The 12,396-nt window shown below is 33.8% G+C and overlaps 1 protein-coding gene across 5 annotated transcripts in view; it reads left to right on the forward strand.

Annotated features, from left to right (window-relative positions):
* The window catches only part of smtnb (smoothelin b), a 55,747-nt gene that overhangs the window by 17,935 nt on the left and 25,416 nt on the right, over positions 1–12,396 (forward strand). For all 5 annotated transcript variants that reach the window (XM_052556777.1, XM_052556776.1, XM_052556780.1 and 2 more), the window contains 4 exons: positions 985–1,054; positions 4,350–4,753; positions 5,682–5,736; positions 7,707–8,219. In XM_052556777.1, the coding sequence (XP_052412737.1) occupies positions 985–1,054; positions 4,350–4,753; positions 5,682–5,736; positions 7,707–8,219 (1,042 nt within the window). The remainder of the gene's footprint in view (positions 1–984; positions 1,055–4,349; positions 4,754–5,681; positions 5,737–7,706; positions 8,220–12,396) is intronic.

Genomic DNA, 12,396 nt, shown 5'->3' on the forward strand with positions numbered 1-12,396 from the left:
TCAGCTTTCTTTATGACTTTGCAGACTCAAAGGTTCAGACTGGTTCAACTTTTTAAGAGAATATTAATATTGTTTAATTCTGTGTTTGAAAGAGCATCAGATGCTTAAAATTTAAGTTATCTGCAGTTGAAAGCCTACGGTTTCTTTAATAATTAGTTTTAAAGAACATCTTTCAATGCAGAATTGCAATTTTGCAAGTGGAAACCGATTTTGATGTGGAAATTGTGTATACTGTGATTTCTGTGATATTTCAAACCCAGGTTTCAAGTGATTATATAAATGTGATATTTCAAACCCAGAAGTTTTATCCTTTAAAAAAAAAGTAGATTTTTGTATATATTTTTTCTCAGAATTGTAAGTTTATAAACCACAGTTCTGACTTTATTTTTTCTCAATTAAAAATTTATAGGAAAGGTTGCTATAAAAGCATCAAATTCTCAAAGACATTCTCATCCTGCAAGTTTCATAGCGATTGATCATGAACATTGGTAAATATGTTCAGTTGCTTTGGATTTGGGAGAGTCCCAAATCAATTTAGAAAGCGATTCTGATGATGTCTTTCGAACTGGAGCAGAACTTTTAGTTTTGGCCAGGCCACATTTATCTGTATCGTGATATGATTTTGTCATTGAATAGAGTGCAAAAAATCGCCATCGTCTTAGTACTTATGCCTGGTTTTCCGTTATGAATATCTAAACATTCTTGACTCAAAATACATTTAGGCTACTTGAAGCAAAATGGCTTAAGATATTAAGTCTTTTTTTCTAATAAATATATTAATATAGTTTTTTTAACCCCCCAGAAAACAAGACTGAATATCTTAAGTCATTCTTCTTTTCAAATAAATGTATGTCTTTATTTAAGAATGTTTAGATATTTGTAATGGAAAGCAAGACAAAAAGCCCTTTTTTGCAGTGCAGAGGCAGTACATTTATTTTATTATAAGGAGAGTCATTTTATTATAAGTTGTTTTCTTTTTTGCAGGACGGTCAAGAGAAAATCAAGACAGAAGCACTCATCAGCCAATCAGAGAGAATTGAGAACCACAGAGAAGGCAAGTAAAAACCCACAAAACAGTCTCTCTCAATCATTTGAATGTCCTTCCGAGAAAAAAAACCTTTAGAAACATTTCACATTGAGGTAGACAAGCTGGGCATTCCGCACCCGTAGGGATGTAAAGCTCATTTATGCCTGTCCCACAGACTTTCATCCCCCACCAGGTCAACCCCTATATTTAGACACAATGTCTGTTGAAGTCAAACTCCTTTCCTGTGACCCTGACATTTGTGGCGTTAGTGGTCCTTACTCAGCTGCTCAACCCAGTAATTTTGGCCTGGGTGAGAGCTGGGCCAAGCGAAGACGGCCTTAATGAGTGCAGAAATTAGACATTTTGGGAAGCCACTGTTTGTTATTCAGACAGAGACAAAGGAAGTTTGGGGCTGGGACAGGACGGGGAAAAGCATTTCTACACAGTTGTTGTGGAGAATGAGGGAAGGACATGCTTTTTGTCATGCACATATTTTGAAGTTTGGCTCAGAGGCTTTTTTTTTTTTTTGAGCATTCTGAGTTAAAGAACTAGGAATTAAATCTAAAATCATTTTTGCTCCTTTATCCTAAAAGCATTTTTCTATATAAATTAGTTGGTTTGAATGGGATGGACTACCTAATAATAAAAAGCGTAAAGGAATAGGTCTCAGAGATTATTTATGTTCAAGAATGCAAAAGTAGATGTTTATGAGACAAAAGATCACAAGAGATTAAACGTCTTATGGCAGTCAGAATGATGAAAAGTCACAATCAGATGATATGAGATAGTTAGGACATAAGTCAACATTATGACTTTGCTTATAATAAGTCAATTTTGAGAGTATCTCATTTTGCCTATTCTCATAATTAAGTAAATTATGATAATTTTGAATGTCATTATCTCTCTTGATCTCAATTTGGACATTTTATCTTATAATTATAACTTAGGATCTCATAGTTTTGACAGCCATAGTTATGATTTTGTAAAAAGTCAAAATTGTCAAAAATATACAAATATACAAAGACATGCTAAATAACAAGATTAAGGCAAAATTGAGGAAAAAATATAATAATGACGTAAGCTGAAATGATTACAATTGACTTTTGGCTGAAATTTGGCTTTGTCATAAATATGACATAATTCAGACGTTTTGCAAGATACTTATGATTTACCAGTGCTTTTTTATGTGCCGAAAATGGGCTTCCATGCAAATCTCATTTGTGTTTGAGTATATTTAAATTACTTATAAAAAATACAGTACTCAATGTGTATATATAGGGTCAAGTGGACTAGTATTTTTTTCTGCAGAGTAAACTATTTTCAACAAAAGATACAATAAACCCATTTTTCATTCCAGCTAAACAAATCGGTGTATCTAAAAAGATATGATTGATAGACTGTTGTTGGGTTTGACATACACATTTTATAGCCTAGCATTTTTCTGCGAGTGTGGGGAGCGTTTGTTTGTGCTGAAGGAGAAGAATGCGTCTGGGGTTTGGATCTCCGAACTTTATTGCCTGCCACATCACTTGTGGTAAACAAAGCAGACAAGATGGTAATCAAATTAAGCACTCGACTGGGCCAAAGCCTCAAGACCTCACAATAACACGTCTTAAACGCTTCATTTATATTCCCTTAATTGAGTGAAGAGAGTTATTTAAGGGAGTTTTTGATTGATAATACCAAATATTTTATTCTATATACATCTCAAATTAGTTGCGATCTTTCATTTTTTCTGTTTGTATTTCTCATTTTTTAAATATTACATGTAAAATCCAACATTCTCAGAAGCATCTTGCTATAGAAAGTTCAAATTAATCTTATAATTACCAAAACTCTTTAATTTAAGCAATCATTCTTTAAGGAGTATATCCTGAATCTATAAGCAATGTAAAGAATGCAGTGTACATTTAGAGCACAGACCGTTCTCTGCTCCTTCAGAGATCGGAGAATGGTGGAAACCCAACGATACTTCCTGACCAGATGTGAAAAGTATCAGGATGTCGGAAAGACTGCTTTCCTACAAATTACAGGAATCTGCTCAGAAACGCTGTTACCTTAAAAGAGCATTAGCTCTCTCTCATTACAGCTAGAGTCTGAGAACAATGTGTGAATGTGAATCTCTCAGGTATTAGCAGTGAAATTTGCATTTTTTGTGTGTCACAATCTTTGCTTTTGCCACACTATAATAACATCTCGGCTATAAGGTTTGAATTTGGAAACTTTCAGTAACTTCTGCACAGTTTTAACGGTTGTATTAATAATAAAAAAGGTCGGGTACAAGAATATTCACATTTGAGCTTTTGCATGCAAGTGTGTAAAATTGTTAATATTTCACTGATAGTCAGCTAAGGTTGGACTCCTGTGTCTAGAATAAACTCCTGTGTCACTTCCTGTGCCCGCCTTGTATTTTGTGTCTGATATCTCTGTCCTCCCAAACAGTGTTTGCTGTGGGTGTGCAAACATTCAGGAAATGTGAAAGGAAATGTCCTATCTCCACCCAGCATGCACAGCTCATTACAATAACCATCTGACATTCCTTTGGCTTAGTTCAGTTCGTTTTGTCTGTGCCTGGCAGCATAAATTTGCTTTTATATGTGGTTAACCTAGCATTTCACCATACATGCTGGTGTAAGTCTCGCAAGTCCCCTGAAAGAAATTTAGTATGCAGTATTCATCCATTCAGTATGCATTGAGTATTTTTAGCTAGGCCTTGCCCTACAATGCAATGCAATTCCTAATTGTCTCATATTTTTTTAAATGCTAACAGGACACACATACACGCGCACACACAGAGACCGTAATATTCAGGATCTGATAACCAATAAACCAAGATACATTTTTATTTGTAATGCTTAGATAGAGACTACTTCACCAAGACTACATGATATTAGAGGAAAAATACTTTTTATAACATTTATTTAGCACTGGAAAATTGCTTGTTTTACTACTGTTCAAAAGTTTAAGGGTTAGTATGAATTTTAATGTTCTTCTGTACATTGAGCCTTTTATTTGATTTAAAAATACAGTACAAACAGTAATATCATGAAATATTAAAATTTTAAATAGCTGTTTTTTGTTTGGAAAATGCCAACCATGGTTCACTTTCACTAGTCCAGTTTTAAAAATAAGTAGTAGGAACGGAAAGTGTGCTGAGGTTGAAACTTGTACTGAAATGAGATCGAGTCCAGTGTTTTTTCCGGTTTTCTCATTTTGGTCTACTTATACTGAGGTTAGAATAAGTGTGTTAAAATAACCAACCTCACAGCAAAGATCCTGTTTTAATGTACTTACAGTTACGTGTTTGTCACTTCTCTTGTAGCCTCGAATCCTGACATGGTTTTAGTACTAGATCCTTTGGTCAGAGAGAAAGTCTCTTGCCCTCTGACCCAGCGGATCCAATGCGATCATGGCTCAACATCCTCTGAAGTCATTCCTTCATACCGAGAGCGTTCAGACTCCGGAGAATCGAATGATAGCAGCTATCATCAGAGAAAGAAGCTGAACTCCAGCGCCTCAGACCGTAGTCACGACTCTCTGTCCACTGCTGAACCTCCTCTGAAGGACCAAAGCTCACGGTCAGGACCAGCTGGAGAGGAAGTCAAGGCAGCTATGAATTCAGAGGCTCTGCAGATGGATCAAGAAAATGGTGTGGAGACGACTCCCTTTCAAGCATGCACACTGAATGAGACCAGTACAAGAGCTGAAGACATCTCAGGACAGAAGGTAAGGAGAAATGAAAGGAGTCTCATGGGAACACTTGCTCTGTTTGTTCCACCAGGAGGTACTATTTGTCTCTGTTTGAGATTGTCCTATTTTAGCTCTGTGAATCCATCCATCACTTGCTCAGACATTCCTCAGTTCCATAACAATGATCAGATGTAAATAAGAAAGAATCATCACTATAACTGTTGATCATATTTAGGGTTAGTGGGTTTTATAATTTATGTGGCTTGTTGAAGAGTGTGTGTTATTACAATTCTTGTTTGACTGACAATAAAACGGTCCAAAAAGTCCATAGATCAAATCTAGAGACCAGAATTTAGATTCTACATGGTAACTTACTGTATGCTTAAAACCACTCCAAACTACACCACAGTGTAACAAATCCTACAATATAGTGAAATACATTACTGTTCAAAAGTTAGGGGTTGGAATGTTTTTTTTTTTTTTTTTATGTTTTTGAAATAAGTATCTTCTGCTCACCAAGGCTGCGTTTATTTGATGAAAAATACAGTAAAACCAGTAATATTGTGAAATATTTTTTACAATTCAAAATAACTGTTGTCTATGTGAATATATTTAAAAATGTAATTTATTCCTGCGATCAAAGCTGAATTTTCAACATCATTACTCTGGTCTTCAGTGTTACATGATCCTTCAGAGATTATTCTAATATGCCAATTTACTGCTTAAAAACATCTTATTATAAATGTTCAAAGCAGTTCATATTTTGTAGAAACTATTAAAAAAGAGTAAAAGTTTCTTTCAAAATTATATTTTGGTATTTAACTCTTGATAAAACCTCTTAATGAATATAAATTAATATATGTTTACTGCTGTAAAAAGAAATTTCTGCAACTGTAACTGTTTCATGCCATGTTTTGTAATGCTATAAGTTAATTTTGATTTATTTATTTATTTATTTTTTTAGATCACATCAGGTAGAGGTGCTCTGTTGACTTCTCTTGCTAATGGCAAGGATACAGGTGAGCAGTTCTGCATGTCCTCATAAAAATACTCCACGAAAGTAAGTTAATGGGATAGTTCTCCCAAAAATGAATATTTGATGTTTATCTGCTTACCTTCAGGGCGTCCAAAATGTAGGTGAATTTGTTTCTTCAGTAGAACACAAACAAAGATTTTTTTTACTGAAATCGTTGCAGTCTGTCAGTCCTATAATGTCAATAGATGGGAATCACGGCTTTGAGAGTAAAAAAAAAAACATACACAAAAAAAATTAAACTCCGCGGCTCGTGAAGATACATCGATGTGTAAAGACTCAAAACAATCGGTCTGGGCAAGACACTGAACAATATTTATACAGTTTTTACCTGTGAATTTCACCGCGATGTCTGAACTTTTTTTTTTTTTTTCTTTGCTTTACAGCGGATTGCAGACTTAGGTTGTGGTAATGCACTTATATCTCTCAAATGGACCATTGAAACTCCTAATTGATATTGTATGATGGTCCATTTGAGAGATAGGTGGCGGTAATGCACTTATGAGTCTGCGATCTGCTGTAAAGCAAGATGATGACAACGCAGGCTGAAGAAGATGCAAACGCGCAGATAAAAAGCGCAGATGATTTTGTGTCACGAGCCACAGGGTTTAATTTGGTTTTGTTTGTGTATGTTTTATGACTCTTAAAGCTGTGATTCCCATCAACTTGCATTATACGACTGACAGACTGCAATGGTTTGAGTTAAAAATCTCTGTTTGTGTTCTACTGAAGAAAGTCACCTTCATCTTGGATGCCCTTGGGAGTAAGCAGATAAACATCAAATTTTAGTTTTTGGGTGAACTATCCCTTTTAAAAAAAAGTTGGATTTACCTGTGCCCTAGAATTTGTTAATAATTTAGTTTATTATTTATAATTACACTTTCTCTATTTGAATATGACTTGCATGTATTGTATAACTGACAATATAGTTGGTCAGCAGTAAGTCAGTGTCCTTCTGGTTTTGTTTAAAGTACGGAGATGTCACCCTCTTGCAGTCAGCAGGCCAAATTCCAAGATCTTCACTCTTCGTTGTGACCTAATAGGGCCATTACCACATTCACAAGCTCAGAGGCCCAGTCCAGTCTAATGCTTTAATCAGTCTTTCCTGTCTCTACCCCCTTCTGCAAAAACCAAAACATCCTGCATGACCCATAGGGATGAAAAATCCCAAACGAGATGGAATTAGTAACCTTAGGTTCACAATTGTTTATTCTAGACACAATGAAATTAGATGGAGAGCAAGTGAAGACTTTTGATTAAAGGGATAGTTGACCATATTTGATATTATGTTTATATGTGAATTTATCATCATATACTGTATGCAATATCGTGCCTTCAGAAGAATTGGATTAAACCGCTTGATTTTTATGAATTGCTTAATGAACTTTGTGAAGTTTTGGTGGAATGGATTTTTAGTGGAGGGACAGAGATGTCAGGTTTCATTAAAAATATCTTTATTTGTGTTTTGAGTATGAATGGGTTTATGGGTTTGGAATGATATGAGGGTGAGTAAAGGATGACAAAATATTCATTTTTGGGTGAACTGTCCCTTTAAATCTCATGCTTTCCTGCTTTAACCAAAGACAAAACGAAAGGTCCAGTGATCTCATATAGGTCTCTTCTAGAGGTTCAGAGGAGATATCAGAGATTGAGATTTACCAGGATACCAAATGAAATGTCTGAGATTTAATAACTAGCATTTCTCATCTAATTATTTTGAGACTACATGATTTGAGCTATGGTAACCAGATTTTAGAGCTTATACTGTTAGAAATGTTTGCAGTTGTTTTTTTTTATTATTATAATTTTAAACGTACATTAACACTTTACTTTAACAACCAATTATCACTGTTAACTAGTTGCTTATTAGCATGCATATATACTAGCATTTTGACTGTATTACTAGTACTTATAGAACAAATATGAATGCCTTATTCTGCATATTTTTATTTTCAGATTTTATAAACAAAGCCTCATTCTCTGGGCCCATCATTCGTGCAAACTCCGTTCGTGACAGGATGCGTAAATTCACCGAACCTGTTACGAGTGCACCTAAAATCAGCCACAGTTCTTCTCATTCTACAAACACAGTGTCTGCTGAGAGGTCCTGGGACACCTCATCCTGTTCTTCCTCCATCCCAAAGAAAGAGAGGAATGTCACTGAGAATGTGTTGGCCCAGCCCAGGCTTTTCTCCAGCCAATCACACGCATCAGTGGGCGGCTCACATGGCCGCACTGAAAATGTCAGGCGTGCATGTAGCGATTCAGAAGAAGTGCAGACTCCTGAGGGAGAAACATCTTCAGGGACCCACGACACCCAGGGTGAACCCGAGTCCAACATGAAGACCTTCCTCAGCATTGAGATCAAAGATGGACGAAACCCAGCTTCACATTCTTTGTTGTCATCATCCTCTACAGCCGTAAACATGAGCCCTCGAATCATCACATCTGCTGCTCCACAGAGAACAGGTAAGCAAAAAAAATCAACTGATTCATAAAACAGACACAAATAAATGTAGTTATGTGTTTTTGGTTCAGAACAGTTGTGGTAGAATTGATGGATTTGTATGAACTGAAAAATAAAATGAAAACATTTAATGCAATCTATATTGATTTGGGGGAAAAAGCCTCTGCCAAATACATAAATATGTAAATGTACATTATAATTGAAAAAAACTTTGTGTCAGTAAGATTTTTCTTTTTTTTGAGAATTGTTTTAATAATACCAAATTAATAAAAAGTGGCAATTAAAGAGATAATGTTTCAAGAGATTTCTGTTTTAAATTAGTGATGTTCTTTTGAACTTTCTATTCATCAAAGAATCCTGAAAAAATTAAAATAGGAAAGCAGAAAATTTATAATAATCAGAAATGTAATGTTTCTTGAGCAGCAAATCAACATATTAGAATATCCAAAGGTCATGTGACATTCAATACTGGAGTAATGATTACATTTTAACATATATTACAACAGAAAACAGCTATTCGAAATTGTAATTCTATTTCGTAATGTTACTATTTTTACTGTATTTTCGATCAAAAGAAATAAGACTTCTTTTAAAAACGTTCAAATATATTCACATAGAAAATGGTTATTTTACACTGTAAGTTTGGCAAACAGCACATGTTATTGTTTCACTCATAACGTCGTATTCAAGCCATTCTTTCACAAATAATTTAGACACATAATGTTTTTTTTTTTTTTACTTCTCTGAAATCCATGTTTAAGTGGCTTAACTCCAAAAAAGTATCGCCAATATATTTTTATTTGAATCAAGTAAGTTTCATGAAACCCATATGAATGCCTTATTCTGCATATTTTAGATTGCTTAACTCTAACCCATACCTAAACTTACAGTAACAACTACATTATTAACTAATAGTAAGTACCAAAATGTAGGAGTGTGAGGAAAAAGTCATAATTAATAGAGAATTGGTTAATAAACTAAAGTGTGATCTAATGTTATATTTTGAAAACAAATCTTTTTGATATAATAATTACATTCATTATTATTTTTATTTTCAGATTTTATATTTTAATCAAGTAAGTTTCAGACTACTATTTCTGTGTTACTAAAATTTTTGCAACACTGAAATAGTAATCTGAATCTTACTCCAAAAATGCTTGCAGAGTGTTAATTTTAGACACCTTTTATCTTTATGCATGTTTATCTTTAAATCTGCTCCAACATTATTTTGGTGTGCGTGTTTCCAGGATACACGTGTAAGATGTCAAATGCAAGAATATAGCATCACTACGGACTCTTATTTCTCATCAAAAATAAAGAGCTGACATCAAAATCATCAGTGCCAAATTTTTCAATGCTATAATGATGCTTATTTCTCATAATCACAGTTATAAAGATGACATCTTCAGATCATTGTTTTCAAACTTCTAAAACAATTCTGTTGATCTGCTTTGTCAAGGCATTCAAAATAATGTATAAAATATCCAAAACACACAATGCCTTATTATTTTTTTTTATATTTTAATGTCCATTTCTATTAACTAGTAGCTACAACTTTTGCCTCAAAACCCTAATTTGCTCTTTATTAATAGTAAGGTAGTTGTTAAGTTTAGGTATGAGGTTGATTAAGGGATCTAAAATATGGTAAAGCAGAATATGGCATTAATATGTGCTTCATTAGTACTAATAAACAGCCAATGTGCCAGTGAAAAGCATGGTAATAGTGAGAATTGGTACTTAAAATAAAGTGTTGCCATATTTTTTTGAAAAAAATCTGATTTGGTTCCATTTCACATGTAACACAACTTCAAGTCAGAGCAAAAAAACTCCATTCTTTAAATTTGTTTGCTATGTATCCAAATAAAAGGATTTACATGCCAAGAGACTAGCAATCTTCTTTTATTCTTATAAAGTTCAAAAATTGTTTTAGCATATATTGTTTTGAACATAAAATGCATTTTAAAGGATAATTATCCTAAGAAATCATGGTCCTGTGTCATGTTTCCTAAATTTGAACAAGTTTTTGAGCCCTATTGGTTGTAGTTTAATATCTTGTATTGTGTTAAATAACATTGCTCTGTCAGCGCTGATAGCCTGTTGATTAGCAAACTGACGTTCCATGCAATTGCGACTCGAGGTCGAGTCCTGACCTGTTACCAACTCTCAACCCTATGCTTTCCTGTCATTCTCTACTATCCTGTCCACTAAAAAGCATTAAAATAGCCAGAAAAACAAAACAAAAACCAACAACGTATTTCTTACTGATTAGATGGAAATTAAAATTTTACATTTTCTTTAAATACCTAGGCCCTATTCCCATTGATAATCATAGTAGTTGAAAACTACTGTATCTAGCTCTTTAGTTTCGTGTTTAAGTTGGAATTTTGTATGAAAATTGGTATTAGGATTCATTCAGATTGGTTTTAAATGATGATTATAAAACTATTCCTTAGTAATGATGGATTTTTGTCTAAAGTAGTGAGGTCACAGGCCTAGAAAGCTGGAAAGGGGGAAATGGAAAGCTAATTACTATGCGTTTCACAGATGCTTTTATAGGGAAGGGGAGTCTGAGGGAGCTGATGGAACAAATTGGAGTGCATGGCACCCATGTTGGAAATTTTACCCTAAAATGAAATATTACCATTCATTCCTTTTCCATGATTCAAGTAAAGTATGAATAAGCCTATTTAGTGGTTTTGCCTATAAACTTTAAAAGAATCTCTTTTCTGGTTCCTTTAAGCGGGAGTGGATTTCACCCAGTCTGCTTGAATGGTACTTATGAATGTGAAATCACAGTAGTTCACCCAAAATCTAAAATAATCTCATTTTAGATGGTTTGCCACCCTTATGTCCCTTGAAACCCATATTGTTTTTCTTTTTCTCTGGAAGACAAGATTTCCATTCAAAATGAACCATGATTAGCAAAAATAAAAATTTTACTGGTTTACTGGAAGTCTTCTGAAGGCATATGGTAACTTTGTTTAAAGCCTACTTATAAAGCTCATATTATTGACTTAGTTAGTGAATATGTGTCACTAGTCTAAAGTGTTACCAAAAAGACCACATTTTAATTTCTTGGCCTCATCTGAGCAACATATTTTCCCAGGCTGCAGTAGCATTCTGAACTCTTGTTGCTTCCTCAGAGTCATTTTTGTGGCTTTTTTCTGAAGTGTTCTTGATGACACTGAATGTTAAGATTTGACCTTTTCTAAGTACCATCTAGAATGTTTTTTTTTTCTAGCTTCTGGTTCAATTGACAGGAAGTGGAAGTGCACGATTTCCACTTCCAAAAATTTGTTTTGCATCCATGTTTTGCATCCATTCCTCAATTTATGAACTAGAATTTTGTCTTAATTTTTACATGGATTGAAGGAAATCCCTTTATGCCGATAGTGGGTCATGCAAGCAATATTAGCTAACTTATGCTGCATAAGTTGCTGTGAGTTGCTACTAGACTCATTTATTTAAGAATATAATTTGCATCAATTTTTGTTTAGCATCGTCTAGGTTCTGAAATAATCTAATGAGCTGAAGTACACTTCATTTGTAAAGCATTTAATTCACTGAATTATTCAAAAAATATTCATGGCCACATGGTAATTTTGTATATTTAAAACGTTACTTATAGCATTTACATATTAATTATATAATGTATTGTTTAGTATATTTTCAGAATTAAAATACATATAAAAAGCTTGCATATATGTATGTGTGTGTGTGTGTGTGTGTGTGTGTGTGTGTATGTATGTGTATATGTGTGTGTATATATATATATATATATATATATATATATATATAAACAAAAAAATATATTTCTTATTGTTTGAAATTCAGTTGTTTTAATGCATACTTTCTACAAGTACAACAGTGCTTTTGTGTTGATATCTTACAATGCATTATAAGATAATTAATGCGTTTAAAATACTTTACATTATAAATAAAGTCTTCAAGTAAAGAGTTAATAATAATTTCATACGTAAAGCATTTTTACTTGCATTTCCATTAAAAATAGCTTATCTTTATACTGTTCCAGTGTATATTGAACATACATAGCTATGCCATACCGTCACAGTGATATCCATAAAATTACCGTTGTATTTTGGTTAACTGGCATGTGTTCCTAAGGACCCCTGTCATATAATCATAATTCACATGCTAGGTCACCCTCTTTCACCCGCC

The sequence above is a fragment of the Carassius gibelio genome, chromosome B5 (genome assembly GCF_023724105.1).
Source record: "Carassius gibelio isolate Cgi1373 ecotype wild population from Czech Republic chromosome B5, carGib1.2-hapl.c, whole genome shotgun sequence".
Lineage (NCBI taxonomy): Eukaryota > Metazoa > Chordata > Actinopteri > Cypriniformes > Cyprinidae > Carassius > Carassius gibelio.